Source organism: Diadema antillarum, unplaced genomic scaffold, assembly GCF_040938485.1.
Source record: "Diadema antillarum isolate AM-2024a unplaced genomic scaffold, OU_Dant_1.0 scf00000024, whole genome shotgun sequence".
NCBI lineage: Eukaryota > Metazoa > Echinodermata > Echinoidea > Diadematoida > Diadematidae > Diadema > Diadema antillarum.
In genome coordinates, this window is record NW_027270913.1 from 836,781 (window position 1) to 858,663 (window position 21,883).

At 38.4% G+C, this 21,883-nt stretch overlaps 2 protein-coding genes and 1 pseudogene across 2 annotated transcripts in view; 1 reads left to right on the forward strand and 2 right to left on the reverse strand.

The window, feature by feature from the left end:
- LOC139732330 (coiled-coil domain-containing protein 180-like) overlaps nucleotides 1-5,053 on the reverse strand; it is a 37,662-nt gene extending 32,609 nt beyond the window's left edge. The window contains exons 1-7 of the mRNA XM_071643200.1: nucleotides 4,985-5,053; nucleotides 4,310-4,497; nucleotides 3,651-3,739; nucleotides 2,844-2,953; nucleotides 2,026-2,092; nucleotides 1,042-1,079; nucleotides 128-262 (exon numbers count right to left, since the gene is read on the reverse strand). Coding sequence (XP_071499301.1) covers nucleotides 128-262; nucleotides 1,042-1,079; nucleotides 2,026-2,092; nucleotides 2,844-2,953; nucleotides 3,651-3,739; nucleotides 4,310-4,497; nucleotides 4,985-5,053 — 696 coding nt within the window. The remainder of the gene's footprint in view (nucleotides 1-127; nucleotides 263-1,041; nucleotides 1,080-2,025; nucleotides 2,093-2,843; nucleotides 2,954-3,650; nucleotides 3,740-4,309; nucleotides 4,498-4,984) is intronic.
- Nucleotides 5,054-12,069: 7,016 nt separating this feature from the next.
- LOC139732842 (OCIA domain-containing protein 1-like) lies at nucleotides 12,070-13,007 on the forward strand (annotated as a pseudogene).
- A 6,488-nt stretch (nucleotides 13,008-19,495) lies between these two features.
- LOC139732851 (probable palmitoyltransferase ZDHHC24) lies at nucleotides 19,496-21,612 on the reverse strand. Its single transcript, XM_071643694.1, has 2 exons — nucleotides 21,366-21,612; nucleotides 19,496-20,527 (listed from the first exon to the last, which is right to left on the reverse strand). The coding sequence occupies exon 2, from the start codon at nucleotides 20,504-20,506 to the stop codon at nucleotides 19,670-19,672; it is 837 nt and encodes a 278-aa protein (XP_071499795.1). The 5' UTR covers nucleotides 20,507-20,527; nucleotides 21,366-21,612; the 3' UTR covers nucleotides 19,496-19,669.
- Nucleotides 21,613-21,883: the final 271 nt, after the last annotated feature.

A 21,883-nucleotide genomic window follows, 5' to 3' on the forward strand; every position in this document is an offset into this window, starting at 1 on the left:
GATGACAAATCCTCAGATTGCTACTCACTAACAAGAGAGTCTGAAACAACTACTACTGGAGAGACAAAACATAAACACATGAACAAAATGAAAATGTGTGCACTTCTCAAAACTGCACACACTTTACCTTCTTTAGTCTGTCATCTTCAAGGGCCTGCAGAGTGGTGTCCATTTCATCAATGTACTGTCTGCGTATGGATGCCTGCTGCTCTATGTCATCCCACAAGCTGACTAGCTCAGAGAGATGGTAACCTTTCAAATCCTGCACATTTAAAAAGGAAAGGTTGAGACTTTGTGAAAAACTGGAACTTATATTGAAGAAGTGCTTTGATTGATGCATCAGCTCGACTAGAATTGAAACTTCAAGGTAAACATTGGAAGAAGTGAATTCTTCTATTCGTACTTAATGACTTCCTCTTTCAAAGTCCCTAGAAGTGTAATCTACATCCCTTAACTTTCCCTCTGTTCCCTACATTCCTTGACATGATTTTGATAATAGGTAGAAAACATTAATGGGATTATTATCATTATCATCATCAACATTTATCTGGCAGTACAATTGCAATAAACCATATATACATGAACAACATGTCACAAACAGAGAGAAATATATTGCAATAATTTCCTCTTTCAAGTCTTGAATCGTTTTGATTTCACATGTCTATCAACAAATAACAAGCACCCTCTATTCACTCACATACCTGTACACTCTCAAGCTAATATTATTGTTCCTTCACCCAGTGACGAGCAGAATAAGTCTCAAAAAAAGAAAAGAAAAGAAAATGAGACAGACAACTCCATTACAGGCAAATAGACACTGACTAACTGAATCTCTCAGTTGAGTTACAGCATTCATTCATCAGTATTCAGTTTGCATCCACACATGCACACATATAGCTGATAAATATGGGATGTTGCTCAAAGCTTGGCTGCAAAACTGTAACACACTGCAATTTGGATCACATATATGTCTAAAGGAAAGCGTCACAAGAGACAATTCTATGAGCTAGGTCAAGGTTTGTGTAGTTCAAACAAACTTACATCATCATCAGCTATCTTTGCCAGCATCTTGTCAATTTCTGCAGAGGGAGAAAGGAATAAGAACAAACATGATAACATCCAATAATGAAAATTATTCTTCATGTGAGGAGTAAAACAATACAGTGTTTGGCTGTACAATTTGGTGTGTTTCATTTTTCTGGTAAAGGGCTGAGTAACCCTTGTCAGCAATGGTGTCTCCATGCTGAATTTTGAAGTACTTGGCATATTGTACAAGTATCAGTACGTAGCATTATTTAGCGAGTACACACATGCAGCATTCCCCTTGAAAATGTAATGTCATTGTGAAAACAACAGAATAGTCTGAATATCAGCTGTAACCACCCAAAATTTCGTCTTGAACAAAATGGAGGGGACATTTAAAAAATCATACTGTTTGTGGACAGGGAAGTTAAGTCTATAGAGCAGTTTGACATGTGACTCGCTGTAAGTAATAAAGAATGGATAAGCTGACATTATAACTACATCTATAGACTACTACCCACAGATACTGTGTGTATCTTTAGATTCAACAGATTCAATGACAATTAGTGAAACATTAGTGTCATAGGACAGACAAATGTGTATTTGCACAGCATGACTCGGTTTTGAATCCCAGTTTTTCCTCTCTGAATATTTCAGCACCAACATTTTTTTTTTCTCTAAAGAATGACATGGTGCATTGCTAACTTCAGACATAATTCAAAGAAGGGAAATACTTTTCCTTTTATACATGTATCCACTCTTTGATTCATCTGCAACCAATGCCCCTATCTGTTTCCCGCACACACTTATCATGACAAGTAGTACTGAGAAGGTTGTTTGGCCAGGTTGGAACATAATTCTTTACTGGAGAGATATTGTTGGCAAAAACCTCAACAAACCTTGCTTTTTGGCCAAAGAAAAGAATTACTAAAATGTAAAATACTTCAATTCTTAGTATTCCCTCAGTTCAGTCTCAGGATACAGGCAAATTTGGATGCTAACCTTTGTCATTTTCTTCAAGTTTCTTGAGAAGTATTTCCCCTGCAGCAGCAATCTTGGGTTCTATATCCTGTGTGGGATGAAGAGTGATTCAAGAAATAAGAAGGCACAATTATTCAAAATCAAGTACTACATGAATTCTAAGATAAATTGCAAAAGGTAAACAGTACAAGCTATACTATTATGGCCATTATAATGATATTATCATGATTATAATGTCTTTTCATTACAAAAACAAAGCCTATCAGGTTGTGGATGTAAAGCAGAATTGAATTCAAAGCAATCATATTCAATTTTCATTTCAAAGACGACTGTAAACACACAAACAAACAAACAAATGATTAATACAATCCATATACAGACAATAAGATATAAAAAGGAATATGTGCCCAATAATAAAATGAAATTACACAGAAAATTTCACATGTAATATAATTCTGCAGTATTTTGGTGCAATGTGCAAGAAAAAAAAAATTATAGCTGTATTGTCCAGCACTGTTTTGGGCATTCAAATATGCCTGAGAAACATATACAGCTATGATCTACCTCACTGCCCCTCAGAACTGGCTGAACCATGTACTATATCTATGGAAAATTGCTATATTACAGGGATAATGGGTTAGCAATGCTCCTTTGCACAGGGTACTGGCAAAAATTTGATATGAGTAATCAATAGCTGATATAAAGATAAAATTCACAAATGCAAATCGCTACCATTAGTTTCAAAGGACGAGCAACAAAACTGAATATGAGAGATATAAAAATAAAGAAAAGTGAAAGTGCTAGAGGATGGATATGGGATTTGAGAGTGATGGTCTCACATTGGCGATGATGGTGAATTCATGGTGGAGATCCTCAGTGGCTTCCTCATGCCTCACTCTCCTACTCTCTGCTAGTCGGTCAATGATGTCTGATCCCAACTTCTCTGCTTCTATTCAATCAAATGAGCAAAAGGAGACAATGAAACTGTCAACAATGTGTATTCAATTCATTCATTTTGTATGAGTGTAAATGTTGAAAAAAAAAACACACCCAGTAACATAGCTGTATATTGCATTTGATATGAGCTTCAGCTTTGCCTTATTCTGAAATATTACCACAGTTCAGAAAAATAAAGATCCTAAAGATCATACTACATACAAATCCAAAAAATTATTGGAAATTCCTTTGACATGAATGTTGGATGGAATAATAATTCTCAGACCATAACAATTCATCTATGAAACACACACAGACACACATACACATACAATTTCAAGTTTGTACATGAGTGATTTTGACAAGCATAGAGTAAATCAGCCATTTTGTTTCATTTTTTTCTTTTATTTGCAAGAAATTGGAGGAGGAGGTGTCGCAATGACAAACTTTTTGTGCTTCAGGCCATTTAGTTTACAGAATGGAGGGGATTCAGTGTGTTCCAAAGGATTATCAAAATATCATTATGGAACATGAGCATGTTACTAACCGATGTTTGTGACAACATAAACAAATACAAGGGTTTAGAATGTGTGCGAGTGCCAGTCTTGACTGCCATCCAACTACTCCTTCAGGGAAGAAGGAGAGTGGTTCAGGTTGGATTAAAAGAATACACAGCTTCTGTCTGAGCCTACTATCTGGACATGACTTACCCACAGTGCTTGCCAGTCCTCTGACCTCTCTCCCAGCAATCACAGAGACTGGTTCCTCAGCCTTCTTCTGGGCACTCTCAATAGAATGTCTGAGAAGAACAACACAAATCGTCATAGGCATGCAGTAAGCCATCAGGGTTCATTTTCTAGCATGTGCTCATGCACATACCCACTACTTTTACAGACTTACAACGTATACCGAGTCTCATGACCCATCTTATCCTCACCTGCCCAACTATCATTTCCTAATGCCTTCAAGGAATAAAAAAAAATAGCATGTTGCTCAATAACAAACATCAAATGGGAAGCCAACTAAAGCTGAAGAGAGTAGACACTGTACACTTTTTCTTTATTCTCTTTTTGTCGGCTACAGGAGACCTACATGGCTGTATCTTACAAATCACAGCTATCTATTATTCTACATGAATAATCCAAATAGGTCTCTACAAATTGTATCACCTATTAAGTCACGTCAATCATACAAAGAACGACAATTTTGATGGAATTGATTTTGAAGGAATTGAGCTACATCTGAGAAATGTAAACATTCTGATATTATTTACAGTAGGTCAGATCCACCTCCTGGTAATAACAAACAGAACTGCAAACGCTTGAAAACATTTCTGTCGCAACACTTTGCATTTAATTCTTGGTCTCACCTGTAAAGTACAGGATTTTCAGTGTCGCGGTTGTTTGGCAGACTCTCAAGCCATTTGATGTGCCGTGAGGGGAGTAAACTCTTCCCCATCTCTGTTCTGTCCTCATGGACCAGGGGAATGGATGTAGTCTTGGGCTCACTCTGCTGCTTGGGATGATCAGCCTGCTCCAGGGTCTTCACCAGTTGCACCTACATTGGTGAAAATTATGAAGTTGCATGGATTTTTGAGCAATTGGCACTACTCACATTTCTTCCACCCTCCATCTCCCCCCCCCCCCCCCACTTGTAATTGAACTACAATGACAGTTCTCTATCACCTTTTTGAATTTTTCATTTCATGCTCTGATATTACAGCAATATGGTGATGTTTTGTTGAAAGCAGTGGTCATCTATATCAGAGGTCATTTATCAGACAGTCATGACAGCTTGTCATGTAGGATGTAGATCTGTCTGGACATTTCAAAGAATGTATTTTTAGGTCTCTGAGACAAACTAAATTGATTGGAAAGGAAAAATCAGCAGAAGTTCTCGAAATGACTGATATGGACTGGCTCACAGTCAAATTCTTCTTTTTTTCAGTCCATTTTTACCATTTTATCCTTCAAGGCATTTAGGTAGAAAATTAGTTGTACCTGCTTGAATAACAAAGATCTTTTTCTAATCACACTACACTCACCTGTGCATCAAATATTTGCTTGTATATGTGCCCTGAGGGCACAACACGGACTGCCTGTGCCTCTGTCATGGTACTTATCTAGTCAGCAGAGAAAACAAATTACAGAAATATGGTAAGACAGGTGACATGATAAACAACCATGAAACAAAGTAAAAAAAACAAGCAAACAGACAAATTAAAAATATTGTTAAAAAATGTTAAAACGTACAATGTAATAGTAAATTAGTGCCATGCATATTGGTACAACCCTTGATAGATTACAGAGACTAAAAGAAAATTGACTCCCGGTGCAATTCCATGGCACTTGTCACACAGATAGCTTGTGTTGCGTGGTGATCGAATAACAGTGTTCATACACTGTTTTTTTTTTTTTTTTTTTTTTTTTTTTTTTTTTTTTTGAGTAAATTCTAATTTTCTGAACTGCTGCAGTTTTGCCTGCAAAATTTTTACCTCCCTGATGTTAGACCTGGACAGTAACATCCAAAACTAAAAAAAGGAAAAAGAGCAAAAAAAGAACACACTCACACACACAAAAAAAAAAACCATGGTAAAATCGTGCAGAATATGGCATAGTGACAGGCCTAGGCCTACTTGTGAAATAGGCCCCACCACTGCCTGCGCCTGTCTCAGTTACATCAGTGTCTGTACTATGGCGGCTTGCCTGTTTATACTTGTGAATTCAGCCCCACTGCACTGTGTGGCATTCAGGGGTACATAAGCACGGTTACAGTGTTGTACTGTTAGCTGTATAATAATAGTATGGTTGGGTGTTCATCACACCGACCACCTAATGTTTTTCTATCAATAGAAACGTGAAAAATCTCACAATTTGCCTGAAATTTTAGTCACGTGTGGAGAAAATACTCTGGATTCACAAGCGCGCAGTGAAAATGCGATCTGAGGTACGCGCTCTAGATGGCGGCTTCGAACGCGTGGGGTGTCATTTTTTCCGCACTCAGTTGCCCTGTACATTTCAACCGACCACCCTGACAACACGTATCAAGCGCACTTAAATGCGTTTTTTCGACAAGCTGCTGTTTTTTTCTAGCCGTCATTTTTTTCCCCAATAATATTCTGATATATTTTGAATCCTTCGATATTACTTTTGAAGGACTGTTTGATGAATTTGAATTGATTTTCATTAGGAAACTTTTCATCGTAACTGAAATAAATTAGATGAGTCGGTTTGTTTTTGCACATTTATTTCTCGTTTCTGCTTCAACTCGTACGGTCGTAGCGGGCGACAAAATGATTATGTCAAGAATGTGTAACGTGTGTGCACGATCGTACAAGCAGTGGAGTTTGAGCTGAGAGCGGCATAATGACAATTTTGCGGTCAAAATCGTCAAATTTATTACGGAAGGATACTCTACATCTAACAACGAGTCAGCAAAGGTAGGCCTAATTATATGCAGTTACACAATAAATCTTATTCGATTTTGCTAAATTTCGGTAATTTAGAGGGAATACTTATTTATTTTCGCCTCATATTACTCGGTAGCGTAGCCCAGTGAAGAATCGAACACCGTTGCGCGTAGTCCCATGCGTACATTTTCTTTCTGTACGCACAATGCCATTATAGAGCGCGGTCCGTAGATATGGACCCGGTCGGTGTGTTGAACACCTACCATAATAATACTTGTGAATGTGGCCCCACCGAATGGCGTTTACATGTAATGTGATTGAAACAGTCAGTGACAGTGGCAGGGCCGAACACCGATTTCAGGGTTCGAAATTGGCGATGGTCCGCTGGCCATTGGCCACCCAAAATCATGTCGGACTAGCTAAAAATCATAAAATTCTGAAGTAACTAGTCCGTCTGGCTAGCCAAAATATTGCTTCAGTGTCAAAATTGATTCTAAGTAGTCCGCCTGGCTAGTTAAAAAAAAAGTTAAGTGCGACCCCTGGATTTCCATACCTGAATTACTACCATAGCATTTTTCACCCTTCCTGCTTTCATACTTTCCCCATTGTTCTTTCTTCTTTTTTCTCTCCCTTTTAGTTTTACTATTGGAAGAACTTCCTAAATGTCTCCCGACTAAAGTAAACCATAAATACAACCCTAACCTAACCCGCCGCAGCCTAACGCCACGGGAACACGCACACTGCACTGCTGCGGTGGGTGGGAACAATTCCACGATTTTTGCCCAGAATAGTCTATGTACAAAACTGACAAAAGCATATTGGGTTATTGCATATCAAGACAGCCCAGACAATGATGGTTTTCACTCCGCTCCTCCACTAACTACATTAGACACTGCCATCCATAAAGGCAAGCCCTGTTGAGTCTTGAGTTGAGTCAACATAGGAATGTCCACTGCAATTTCTGCACACACACACACACACACAGTCATCTGCAGTAATCTGCAGGACTGAAGGATGCAGAATGAACGAGAAGAAGAAGAAGAAGAAGAAGAGTCTTAACTGGAGTTGAGACATGCATGAAGAATTTACGTAGCTGGGACATTGGGCCTTGCAAACATATAACCTAGCGTATGGGACTACACGTCTACTCGCTCGCGGATTCGATATAGCACGACTGACCATACATAAATGTAATATTTCACAGGAATACGAATTTTTTTCTGCAGTGAAACTTACCATCTAAGATTTCTAACTTTTCTAAACATCCTCCATTCCAATCTAACGTAACAAATTGGCTGAAAGCATCATTTTATGCGTGTTTTATAGAACTTTCCTTCGGATATTGACGCCTGTTGCTTGGTAACCGTTGCCAATTTGACAGGCCTCCCTGGTCGGTAGTGATCAGTGATCACCGCGCTGATATGGGATCCGCTAGAGCGCTGAGTGATAAAAGATAAGTGGTTGAGATCAAAGAATCTAAACTGGTATGGGTATTGCAGCTCATTTCATTTAAAAAAAAAGTTACGATTGATTTCGCTCGATTTATCCAGATTAATAGTATAACTCAATAAATCTAGCGTAAGATCAATTCTGATCGTGCTCCATAAAGACACTTAGGCTTGATATAAACAGGGAGGTGAGACACCTCCCTGATATAAAGCACGGATTTATAGATTAACCAGATACCAGCGTATTTATCTATTTATCTATTTATTCATTCATTCGTTCATTTACTTATTTGTTTATTTATTCATTTTTTATTCATTTATTCATTTATTTATTTGTTTGTTTACTCACTAATTTGTTTATTTATTTATTTATATTTATTTATTTATGTATGTATTTATTTATTTATTTATTTATTTATTTATTTATTTATTTATTTATTTGTTTATTCATTCATTGATTGATTCATTTCTTTCTTTCTTTCTTTCTTTCTTTCTTTCTTTCTTTCTTTCTTTCTTTACAGTATTTACTTTTACAGACCATCCATTGGATAAGTTTAATCTTTTATGAAACTGGTCCCTGGATATTATACGGTCAAGAACAATGAAAGAGATGGAGGTCTAATTGGCTTTAATCATTCATCATTCAAACAGCGTCAATTTTGTGTGGATGCCCAGTAGAATCCCACAGGTACATTATTTTGTGCCTTTGATGATGGTTCGATGTAACTGCAACCAGCCCAATCTTGTGTATAAGGAGCCCCCAGGGTTAGGTGCGATGCTGCCATCTTTCTGCGCAATGTCACTTTTTATTGAACACTACGATGATATCAAGTATATTTTGCCTGTATGTAAATATGCTAAAAATGAAAGGAAACTTCACCTAATGATAAAGCATATAAAACAAAATTCAATCTCATCCAGAAATATGTGTAATATTTACGTGCAAATTTAAAGGGACTGTACAGTACTGGTTGAGGTAGGGATTCATGTTTTGAACATTCCTCTATAAGTGAGATAATGAAAAGCCTCTTATGAAATATGAAAGAGCATGCAATTCTAAGAAGGATTCAACGTTTATTTGATGAAAATTGGTTTTCAAATGGCTGGGATATCCAAAAAAGTGCTAATAATAAAAGGCGACATGCCACAACTTTATTAGGATATCTTTGTTTCACCTTGTTTTTGGATATCTCAGCCATTTCAAAACCGATTTTCATCGAATAAATTTTTGATACCCCTTAGAACTGCAAGCTCTTTGACATCTCATAGAGTAGTTTCTGAATATCTCGCAAAACATTAAAAGCTAAATCTTCACCTCGACCAGAACTGTACACACCCTATAAGCTGTATGCTGTGAAAGTGCACCCTCCCTGTCATAGTAAAATAAGGCTGATTTTTATTTCAGCAATATTTGCGCAATATATTTCTATTCGCGCCCCCAGTGCACTAATGTCTTTGCCATTATCTGCTGCTCATCTTGTAGTAGCGATATGGCGAAAAGTATACTATACATTGCCATCATAAAAACAAAACAAAAACAAAAACAAATACAAACACACACACACACACACAGACACACACCGCAAACAACAACAACAACAAAACTTATATGTCATTATAGAGGCTGGCTGGTAATTATCCAGTGACTGTGATAGGCCTACTTGAATTCATTGTCTATACCTATATCTGTGGGGAATATCCAGTCTGGCACATGATGGTATCGAAGATCGAAGGGAATAAGATTGGACATTGTGCAAGCCTCCACCTGAACCTTCTTGGTATAATATACAATCATGTCTACTGGAACTCTTACCTACCAAATGGAAGAGTTTCTGACCCTCGCAGGCCTTCATTATTCTACCACAGGGGCGGATCCAGGAATTCTATAAAGGGAGGGGGGGGGGGGCGTGACTAATTATTTCTGATGCCACTTCCGGGTTTCATTTCATTGTTTTCTTTTTATTTCTTTTGTTTTTAACGAAAAATAAAGGGGGGGGGGGAGGCGCGTGCGCCGGTTGCGCCCCCTCTGGATCCGCCACTGTACCATGCGTATTGTATGTGTGGGCCTACTGCATGTAATGCATACACGTGGGGTGTATGTATGTGTGTGTGTGTGTGTGTGTGTTTGTGTGTGTGTGTGTGTGTGTGTGTGTGTGTGTGTGTGTGTGTGTGTGTGTGTGTGTGTGTGTGTGTGTGTACATAGTGTGTGTTTTTGGTTGGGAGTGGAAGGGTTGGTTGTTGTTTTTTGAATGAATGATTTCATTCTAGATTTGTATAATATGTATAATTTATGCTCTTGTAAGTGAGCATTAGTTACATCATTATACTTTTCTCCTGAAGGAATTATTATCAGTAGGATTGATGCATAATCGAGTTATTTATGTTGAAGAGAGATTATTTGCAGTATAAATTGAAAAATGGATTTGTTTGGGTTTTGAATTGTATTTGTATCGTTTTTGTTCATGTTACACCCAAAATGGGATGATTCATGAATTATAATTATTAATGAAATCAATCAACATCAAGGAAAAAAGTGTTTGAACAAGTAATGGCTATGAAAACCCCGCGAGCCTATAAGTTGAAATGGATGTGAGTGACGTTGAGAATGACGCCCAATATAGGCCTACGTGAATAAGGGAAAGCAGCAATATAGCCTATATTATATATAGAAAAAGTCAGTGAAAGTTGGAGGAAAATCGGATAATCTGTTCAAAAGTTATGAGTTTCCGTGCAGCCGTCGCCTGGGTGGGTGAGAAGACTACAACAGTTCTTCATACGCCAGTCATACATGCATGCTTTTTGTGACACACTTATAATAGAACAAAGAAAATCCACCATATTTTCACTTTTCTGGCATAAATGTAAAAGCGCTTTACTTTTCTCTTTCAAACGGCACGGGGAATATACACTTAACTACATGTATAGGCCTACTGTTTGTTAGGAACAATTATCATTGGTGGAGGGTTTTGTATACCTTTCATAAAGAAGTGAAATTCATGTAATATCACATTCCCCCCCCCCCCCCCCAATTTGAGTTCGTTCTATATGTCTAATGTTAACACTGTAATGAAAATTAATACGAACCAGCAACTTTGGGGGATTATACGTTAATTGCTCTCACCAGAATCGTATTGGCCTCATGGAATATAGGGCTACATCTTATTTCAGGCAATGATTATACATAATGTGATTGTCGTATCCACTTCAATGCCAAGTCCTTATTCAGGGGCGGATCCAAGAATGCCATGAAAAAGGAGGGGCGCAGAAAATATTCTTCTTGTGCCACAGTTAATCAGCTGACAAGCAAAAAAAAAAAAAAAAAAAAGAGAGAGAGAGGAGAGAAAAGGCCTTACACAACAATTTTTCTGGTGCCACTTCAATCGAAGGGGGGTGCACGCGCCTCTTTTCATTTTTCCCCCATTCTATTTCTTTTATTTCTATTTCAAGAAGAATCAAAGGGGCTGTGCCCGGTGCCCCCCCCCCCCCCCCACACACACATCGGCCACTGCTTATCAGGCCCTTATAATTTATTCTTCATTTTCTGTATGATCGACTTTATCATTTATTTGACCACTGAAAATCTGATATCTAAGCGCAGCGGTTAAGCAGGGGAAGGGTGTGGCCAGCAGGGGGCGTCAATCCTGGGAGGGCAGGAGGTGCCCCCTGAAATATTGGGGGGGGGGGGCAAAAGGGGATCCCCCATCCATAATTCCTGAGATGAGGACAATTTTCTTGCTTTTTTGACAGAAAACTGTCCAAATATATCACCCAAAGTGTGCACCATATTGCTGAATTTCAGTTATGAAAATGCGGAATCTCCCTCGTGATGGAGGGGATATCCCCTCGCATTACTAGGAGGGGTTTCGTTTTGATCCCTTTCGCCCGGGGGGGGGGGGGGGGGGGGGGGGCGCTCCGCACCACGGCTCCGTGTACCCATTCGGTTCTACCGTATGGAGGTAGAATCACTTCTACCTCCATGGTTCTACGTACTGGCCCCTCCACCTCCTGCCTTGCCTGCATCTAGCGGATCCAGCTCCAGCGCAGTTCTACGTGCGACCTTTGAAAAATGTGCATCGTGACTGGAAACAAATAATCATTCTAAAAAAATAAAATAGTCAAAGCCAAGAAAACTCCAGTTCCTGTAGTTTTCGTCGGATCTTGTTTTGACTAGCTGCAAGTCATTACTCAGCTCAAATTGCCAGAAACTGTTTACCCAGTTGACTCGTATTGTGCAACTCATCAATAGTCCTACCCTATTGAAAACCTTGTAGGGTGTGTAGTGCTGTGTAGAATCGCTGAAGTCCAACGATCTTCTCGCCTCGGGAGTTCATCTGGCTTTAAAAGGGCTTCATTGCTGTGGTAATCATGGCCTCTGAGACGCAAATGCAAGATCCAAGGATCAGAGAACGAATGAAAGATGGACGCTATCAGTTTACTGAAGAGGAGCAGCAGGCGCTCAGAGAGTGTCGTTTTGAGAGCTTTGGTATCGTGCCTTCCCTCTTGCCTCGGCGGCAGGAATATCGACCCATTTTCTTGTCCAGAGAGGGGCTCTAAACGCCAGCAAACGCTTTGGATCAGTTCCAAAAGTGATGTTTGCTCCGTATGTGGCTACGTCATTGGCAAGATGTTGTATGTTGGCCAGTGTCGAAACAAATTCCTGAAGCTTGAGAATTCGCCTTTTTGCAGACATGATCAGGAGAGGCAAAGGGGGGATGCCATCAGAAGCAGGGTTTGGAGGTTTGTCAATCTCTGGCTACAGCGGGGAGCCATCTGAAGGAGATGAGCGGCAGTCAGACAGTGGATATCGGTATGACAGGCCGTGGAGTGGGACTCCGGACAACCATCTCAACATGGACATTGACACCAGCCATGTGAAGGGAATGGATGATTCTTTCACCTCTGACCTTCCAGTGATGGAAGAAAAGGACACCTCTAACCAGAGATGACCATGACCTATGATGAGCTGAGAAGACGCAGCAGGGAGAAGAATTCTCAGCAATACACCCAAGTCCTACCAGGCCACTACCAGCCGAAGCAAACTCCTTCCCAGCCAGCTGATTCAACAATGCCTCCGCTGGCACAACCAGAGCAACAGCGAATCCGGGCAAAGAGGCAGCCACCCCCTCAGGATGAATTCTCTCTAGGGGCAAGAAACAGGAGCAAGATGGTGAACCAGTATGGAGATGTATGGGAAAAGGAATAGCAAAATAGCTATACAGGATAATAAATTAATACATTTTTGTCTTGTATCAATTGTTTTGACTCCAAGTATAATATACTATAGGAATTGTAAGATTCTGATACCTGCAGAAATCAGAAGTGATATCTAAGCTTTTAAACTTGTGCATGTCCAACAACTGAAGTGTTACATTAAATTATGTTACCGGTATGTTATCTTGTTTTCTTTTAAAAAATCCTTGAGGGTGTATGGCCAGCAAAATTGCTAAGCACTGATTGTGTTGTGTGCACACGTTTAAAGCTGAGCAACATTTTAGCCACACAATAAAATTAAAATGTACATTGTACACGGTACATACTATTAAAATATACATTGTACATCTACAGTTTATCTGTGCTCCTCATGTTTCAATTGTTTCAATGGCTCAGAGTACTTTGTAATTGTATGGATTTCACTTGTTCACATCAATTCATGCAATCATTGCAATCATTGCAGATCATGGTACAATGTATGTGCATCAAGAGCTGAACATTAAAATGTTAGCTTCCGAAGTCCTGGTGCTTTTCTTCAGTTGGTTACACTTTTATTCATTCATTTTTTATTAATGTTTAGGGTTCAAATGAATATGTCCATCATGATGGAAGTGAAATAGAATGTGTATAAGTGATTACTAACAATATGATTGTGAAGATATTTGATGCAGCAAATTAAGCCATTTTGAATGATTTGTATAGGGCTTGTGTGTTGGGGTGAAACATGAGATGAATAAGATATAGATTATACCTTGATGCTAGACCTACAGATATACTGTACATGATAGAATTCAAAGAAGCTGATGAAATGGTTTGCATAGATTTCTTGCGAGACCTCTTGCTTGTTTTGCTGAGTTGTGAACAGATGTGTTCATATTTGACATCATGTACAACTTTTACAATGTACCTTACCTGATGAATCCTCAATTGTAATTCAGGTAAAATTATCCGCACCCAAAAAATTGCTGTGTACAGGTACGTAGCACCCAAACTGCCCTTATACACTAGTGTACTTCTGGGCCCCATTTCATAAAAGATGTTAGGATGACAACTCTTGCTGGAATGACAACTTCCCACAGCAAACAGCCAATCAGGAAGCTGTATTCTTGTCGTTACCATGACAATTGTCATTCCAGCAAAGAGTTGTCATCAAATCAACTCTTTATGAAATGGGGCCCTGTAGTGCACACTTGTCAAACAGACCTTAAAGCACCCAGACTGCCCTCTTTTTGGTGCATGTGTGGTACATAAGCAGATATGTGTTTGGTGTATGAAGCAAATGGGCTACTGTATTTAAGCTGCCATTTTTACACACAGATATTTTTTCTAATGGCAAAGTCACAGTCATTTTGTTGTTTTTGCAAATTGACACCGAGGCTATTGTATGTGCACTACGGTAGTACCTTCGCTAGTTGTTAATTTCGCTGTCCAACAGTGATTTGTGAAATTGACAAAATGTAACACTCACAAAAATAACAGTTTATACAGTAAATGTTTGCCTGTCGTCCATAGTGCCTGAGGTAGCCATTGTCCGATGTGATCCTTACACAAACATCTATGGCAGTGCCTGATGTGTGAACTAGGGACACGTGCGATTGCGATGGGCCAAGTGTGTTCTGTAAAGTATTCACACAGGGTAAATAACATATATGATAGACAGCTTTTACTCAGGGCATTGTTAATATTGCCCCTTTGAGTTGAGATCATATATGGCAATGAAATCAACAATGCCCCAAAAAGCAGTCCATATCATTAAAACAAATGTACTATCTTTTATTGCAGGTAGATGTATGATAGAGGTAGTCAGCATCATTATGCAGTTGGAATTATGCAGTGATTGCTTATGAACAAGAATGTTTATTTTGCTGCTATCTTGTGTGTTGTAAAGTTTAATGCATATGCAATTGAAACATATCAAATCACATCAAAACATTGTTTTACCTCGGTGTTTGAGCTTCATGTTTGAATCAGGACGAGTTTAACATCTACACTGTATTGCAATGAAAATCCCATAAATTGTCACATACTGTGATTATAGTACTATACCCTGTATGAGAAATAAGTTATATGTTGTACAATGTACACTTGTGCATACTTGATTTACTGTAAGTTAGATAACTAAGAACTGATGAGGAAGTTACGCCAGCCTCAATATCTCATTTTAGTTGTTGTAAGTTTTCTTATACTTCAGTCTATTAAAATCATTTCACCATTTCAAACTGCAGGTACAGTAATGTTGCAAATACACATATGTTCCACGAATGGAGCAATACTGTGTATTGTGAAAATCAGTTTGCCATAAACTGAGTCCTCTTCAATGTCTTAAATTCTATGTATCACAGACATAAGTATTGTGTTGTTTTGCCTGTTCAAAGATGTTTATGGTACATGTATTACTGATTTTGATATTCAGTCTCACAAGACCTACAGTGTATGGTATGATGTGGTGGTTTTCGCCATGAAGGAGCTATTCACTTCGAGTTGTTGTTACACTTGAATGTGAAATATTTGTCAACAAATGCAATTGTTGGATGAAAGGAGATACAGCGTAATTATTAAAGTATGCTGTGCCTTTGCTATGATGAGCAGAGGATATTTTGCATTTGTTTTCATTTTATTTTCTGTTTGGGCACACTGGTCCCTCTTACAGGAAGGAAACAGGTCTTGCAGTGCAGGAGTAACAGGTGTTGAATGCAAGCTAAAATGTATATTTATGCAAGGATTTTGAATGCAGATGTACCTGTATCCATTTGCCTGATAATGTACAGGTACAAAGCAAATATAAAGAAAATAGTGGGAATTTTGAGCTGTGACCCAGTTCAGCTTTTATTGCTCTGTCTCTTACCCTGTCAAATTGATTCACCTCACCTGAATTTCAAGACGGATGAGAAGTTACCCACCATTGAATATGAATAAAAGAAATGAAAAGCAAGATTTCTGAATAGCTGGTCATTAAGTAGAATGATGTTGCAAGAATACATTTATAATGAGGAAGGTGTATGCATTGTATCCGTTGAGGATGTGCAGTGTTTTTAGAGTTGAGTGCGTATTTGTCTGTGAATGTATCGTGTCAAGGATAAACAGTACTGTACGAGCTGAAATTTTCGCGAATTTCACGAATCGCCTTTGAACCGCGAAAATAACAACACGAAAATAACAACGCGCAAATAACTAAGTTCAGTTAGACCCTCGCCACCGCGAAATTTACAACACGCGAAAATGTCCTCCAAGTAGCAATTCGCGAAAATATGTGTATGCGAAAATTTCAGCTCGTACAGTATCTTGTTGAAACACCAAGTGAGTCTGATAATGTAGCATTACAACTTTTAATGTTTATAGATTATAAACCACAAACTCACACATTCCATCCATGATGTTGCAGTAAGGTTTAGAATCCATAATCAGAAGCAGTGTCATCTTGTTCACTTTAATTAGGGATGGTATAGTTTTGATTGAGAATGGGGATTCAGGTTGTAACTCTTTGTGAAATAATTAGAAATTATATAGAAATTGTATCAAAGGGCATACAATTCTAAAAGGAATTCAAATTTATTTGAATAATATTGACTTTGAAATGGCCAAGATACAAAAAAAACGTTGAGGTCCTAATAATCTACTACTGTAGGATAACTTTGTTTTGCCATATACTTGATATCTCAGCCATTTCAAACCAATTAAAAAAAAAAGATGAATTCCTCTTGAATTAATGCTTTTTAATATTTCATATACATAATTTCTAATTATTTCACAAAGATTTATAACCTGAATTACCATCTCAACCAAAACTATACCATCCAATTAAACTTACTCTTGTATTTGGAAATGCACTTCACATTCAATCCATCATAACATCCAATGCTCTATTTGTACACCATTTCATGACTGAACCCACTAAAACTGTTGGGAAGATGCTGGTCACATTTAAATGCACACACACACACACATACACACACACACACACTCACACACACAAATTCCATGAAAACAGAAAATGTATCCCAAAACTACAATATATCAACTCTCGTATAAAGTTTGAGCTGTATTATTATTTAACACAACTAATCCATGATTGCATCAACCAAGTGGCAACACAAATATACATGTACATGACAACAAATGGTTCAATTATAAAACATTTTAATAAAATCATCAAGTTTAGCACAAATGTGAACTGCAGATTTCACAATAGTAACGGTACTATTGTACTTTGTATAAACTGGTACGGATCAATCTCAACACAAATTCCACACTTTTACCAGTACCGTACATTTATTTTGAACACAAGCTACAGTACTGCATTGCAAATATTGCATATCACACAAAACAAACTTAAATCTCTTCAGGAGGAGAAATGAAAATACACTGTATGACCAAAGGAGTCTTTGTAGGCTACATTTGTACATGTATATGTAAGTACACTGATTTTTTTTCCCCTTTAAAAAAAAAAAAGAAAAGTACACATTCCCTTGACTTGTTACTGAATGTTGAGGGTAATACTATTCCCCCGGCACTGCTTTCTGAAAGAGTTACAATGCTTGTTTGTTATGCTAGAATAGTGAAAATATATTGAATTTTCTCTATATTTTCTTTGTATCATTCTTCATACATGTACATGTACAATGTACTTGTATGTGATGTCACATACTGTAGTAGTCTTCTCATCCAGTCATGGCTGCACCAAAACTTTTACAATTCACAACTTTTGAGAAGATTGTCCAATTTTCCTCAAATTTTCACTAATGCGTTCTACTGATACTGCTGCATTTAAGCAATCCACATGTATACTTGGGTTTCATTCCTCTTTAAGCTGACATAATGAAATTTTATTGCAAAAGGTAAGGTTCATTTCTTGACCATAAAACTATATACCTGGCTTCTACAATGTACATCACAGCATGTCTTTTCTACCACACACAACGAACAAGTATTGCAATGCATACTGGTAAACATCTACCAACCTACAGTGTAAGTACATAGAAAATGTAGAGATCATACAAAGTCATATCTCTTAGAGATGTCTAAATCTAGGTTGGAAAATATCAAATTTCATCTAAACTTGGTTACTGTCAACATACATATCATGAGTACAAAACAATTTAGTTATGATAATACTTTACATTTCAGAAGACTTTTGAAATCAATTAGAATGATAGGAATTCAACCTGTTCATGAAACAAATCCATGCACAGAATGCAACAGAGTTCTCTGATATCAAGATTTTCCTTTTGTAGCCACCATAGATGACATTACAGTGCACTCCCGTTATAACGATACCTTACATAACAAAATTCCGGTTACAACAAAGTAAAAATTTAGGCTGCATCCTTATCCACTTTTTTTTTTTTTTTTTGGTTTGGTTGTAATGAAAGTTTGATACAACCAAAGAAAACTGCTGGTCCCCAGGACTTCATTATAACGGAGGTTCACTGTACTATATCCTACATCCAATTGGCAATGGAACATGTAGTGTTACTAACCACTGAGTTGAACATATGCTGTTAGGTACCATCTAGTTCATCCATCCTGAATCCTCACATCCATGATCAACATAAAATGCAGCAAGCTATGAAAGTAACAACTTACTTTATACCGAACACATCATACTGTAAATACTTCAAATACATATAAGTACAGAGGATGTCCTCTTGTTCCGATGCGCCAAACTGTGACACAATCTTATATTTGTATTAAAAGCAAAGATTTCTGAAAGCTGTTGACAGAAGTATTGCACACTTTTTATTTCACAGCTGAGTAAAAATGAAATGTCTCATGTGCACATACAGTAACTTGCCTTCTGTTTTACATGATTACAACATGTCTTTTGCAAGTACAGCCAAATGTAGCACTGCATTTGAAAAGGCGAACATAGTACCTGCATGTTCGGATGGACGGAAATCAAAACAAATTTATAATGTCTTGGGACAGGGGGCTTTGAAAATTTGGCACACTATTCCCCTGAGTGGAAGCAGTCATTGTGTATCAAAAGATAGCACGGGCATAGCATTGGTTTCTGTTTTGCAACCTTGGGAATCATGGTTTAATATCATTGTTCCAGAGTATGCCAGAACAAATTTGACCAGCATACAATATATCACATTCCCCATTCCTCTTCTGTTCTATATATTTTATGTTCTACATTCATGACAATTACCAATACTGAACATGCCGCATATATATTTGGTGGTAGATTTAGTTTAAATTTTGTGAGTTAGCTGATATTTGCCAAGTTAAAAACTTGCAAACACATGTCTTCTACAACAGGAGTGCCATGTATCATCTCAAGGGTATGAAATTACAACATTCTCTCTTAAACTGGGATAATGCATTTTTTTTCTCTTTTTTTACATAAGATGGTATGCACAAATCATGTTTTACATTTTTACAAATCCTACCGGAGACAGATATAGGACACTCAAGGAAAATATTTCATCTGGGTAGTACTAGATGATGACAACAGAAGCTATCAAAGTGATTCTAACAGTTTTTCATTCTAATAAACAAAGTACTAATCAAATGACTACTGGAACTACAAATTGTATTTAAAGGTGATTTTAAACTAGATAGGATAATGTGTACAAACTTATCAATACTCTTCAGTACAAACGTAACTCTACATATTTCAAAACTTGATTGAGAATCTAAAGAAGTACTTTCAAGATATTTACATGTCCTTAACATTCTCCACGTTGATCTTTTTCAAAAAGTGGATACCATCTCCAGGCAGGGGTGATGATATCCACGGTGATAGCCAAACAAGGTACCATCTGGTTCCAAACACCTCCAGAAAGTTCTGCTTCCAGCCGCGATTGTAACCTCGGATTCCCTTTCTCCACTCCCTCGTGCTCTGGCCGTAAGCGATGAGAGCCCCGTGGTAGTAGATGAGAACTATGGATAACACAAAGGAGAGAATACATGTGCTGCACTGGAAACAGGTGAGAAAAGAGAGAGTCTCTGTCAGTCCCATCAGCCAACCAATCACAGGTGTTATGAAGGCCATGACAGCCTTCCAGTTTAGGGTGTGTATTACCTCGTACATGTAGTCCATGTTCAGGTAGTTGGCGAACATGGAGCCGAGGAAAAAGTAGACGAGCAACATCATGTAGTAGCGGTGATTGTTGTAGCCGACGCACTTCCCTGTGAACATGCAGTGGTGGTCCCGCTTCAAGATGCACTTCCCACATGTGTGGCAGTGGGACGATCTTGGAGGCTGGTTCAGCAAGCAGACGGGGCAGTAGTGCCACTCGGGCTGCAACACAGCAGGAAGGATTGTGGAGCCAGATGTCAGGTCCGTGGCCATGCACAGGTAAAAGTTGCCGAGGAAGTTGTACAAGCAAAACACTCCGAAGGCAAAGTGGACGATGTAGGCCAGGGAGAAGGAATCAAAGAGTCTCGGGAAGACGATACACAGCTCAAAGGTCACCTCAAGGCAGAGTTCAATAACGACAAATATCACCGGGATCCTGTCCATCCAGGTCTTTGGTAGCAGTGAGTTTGCCATGGCGTCTCTCTGAGGTTTTACCTTAAAAGAGTGTGTATGATAAGGTGGGGGAAACAATGAAGCTGATTATTGAGTATTCTAAGTCTTTTGAGTAAGTGCATAGTTAGTTCATAGAAAGATATAGAAACAATAGAACAAACTCCAAGTGTGTATAAAATGTGTGAACTGCTGGAACAGGGTTAATTGTCTGACAAAAAAATAATCAATAAACAGAATAGGCTGAAGTGGATCTAGACTGACAGTATATGTACAGAATACTACAGTCTAATCTTGTACAGGCAAAATATCAGAGCTCTCTAAAAGGCATAATCTGAAATTCACGCAAGGGTAGAAAGTTGAAAACAGTCCAGGCCCTCCAGCTTTTCATTTAGTGCAGTACTGAAAATGAATTAATATTTTAAACAAGATGTGACTCTATGGCAAGCAGTCTTGGGTCTTTCTTAAATAATAGCACTACCAGTTTCTAACATTTCTGTTCATCTTCTATTTAAAATACATTAATACATTAACTCTGCTCTGCAGTGTATGCTGTAAATTACTGTTTGGAATGTCCACATGTCCCATGCATGGCCTTAGGCTGGGCATGGTTACCATGGTTACCAAGCCAATTGGCAGAAGCTGGACCAACCAAAAAGGCCAAGGGGGCCAAGTGGAATATCGTTTAAAGAGGTTTAAAGATACCCCTTTTGATGTGGTAAATTTGACACGTCTGACATTTCGCTCAAGTCACAATGTCAATGTCTCATATTAACTTAGTTTACGTAACTCTCTCAGTCTCAGATTACAGAAAGTCAACGAGGTAAACTCCGAGATTGTCGTTAAGGAATGTAGGTAACGACGAAAGCCAGGCAAGACGTACTTGTTGGGTAGTTAATGAATTGGTTGTTGAATGTTGGTTCAGCTTCCCTGCGAAGTTCTCCTGCTGTTGACTGGCTACGCCGCCCTAGCCCCGGCAGCTGGGATGGCGTGGACGGGGGCGACGGCCGGCTGCGGCTGGTGGTGAGATGAGGGTGACACGGGTGCAGTGTGGAGCTCGCTTTCCTTTGACTTTCGTTCGAGATTAAACTTCGAACTCGGGATAAATAAATAAAAAAAGAGATGCTAAATCTACTCTACTTAAATTAGCGCAGCGATGATGATGTTAATCAACAGCAACAACTTACAAAATGCACAATTATTTAGTATTTTGTGCACAACATGCATGACCTGATACAACTTCCGAAGGGTTGAGGGCAGCAAACACAAAGAGCATGGGTAAGTTAGGTGGATACATCACAGATATAAATACATAAGACAAATGTAGTTCTGTGGGGTACAGAATTACAGTCAAAATTATGACTGATTGCCATTAAACCTAAAACAACAACAACAACAAAC

What these genes read in the sequence shown, in the direction of transcription:
- LOC139732851 (XM_071643694.1), bottom strand. Translation starts at nt 20,506, where the DNA reads ATGGCAAACTCACTGCTACCAAAGACCTGGATGGACAGGATCCCGGTG.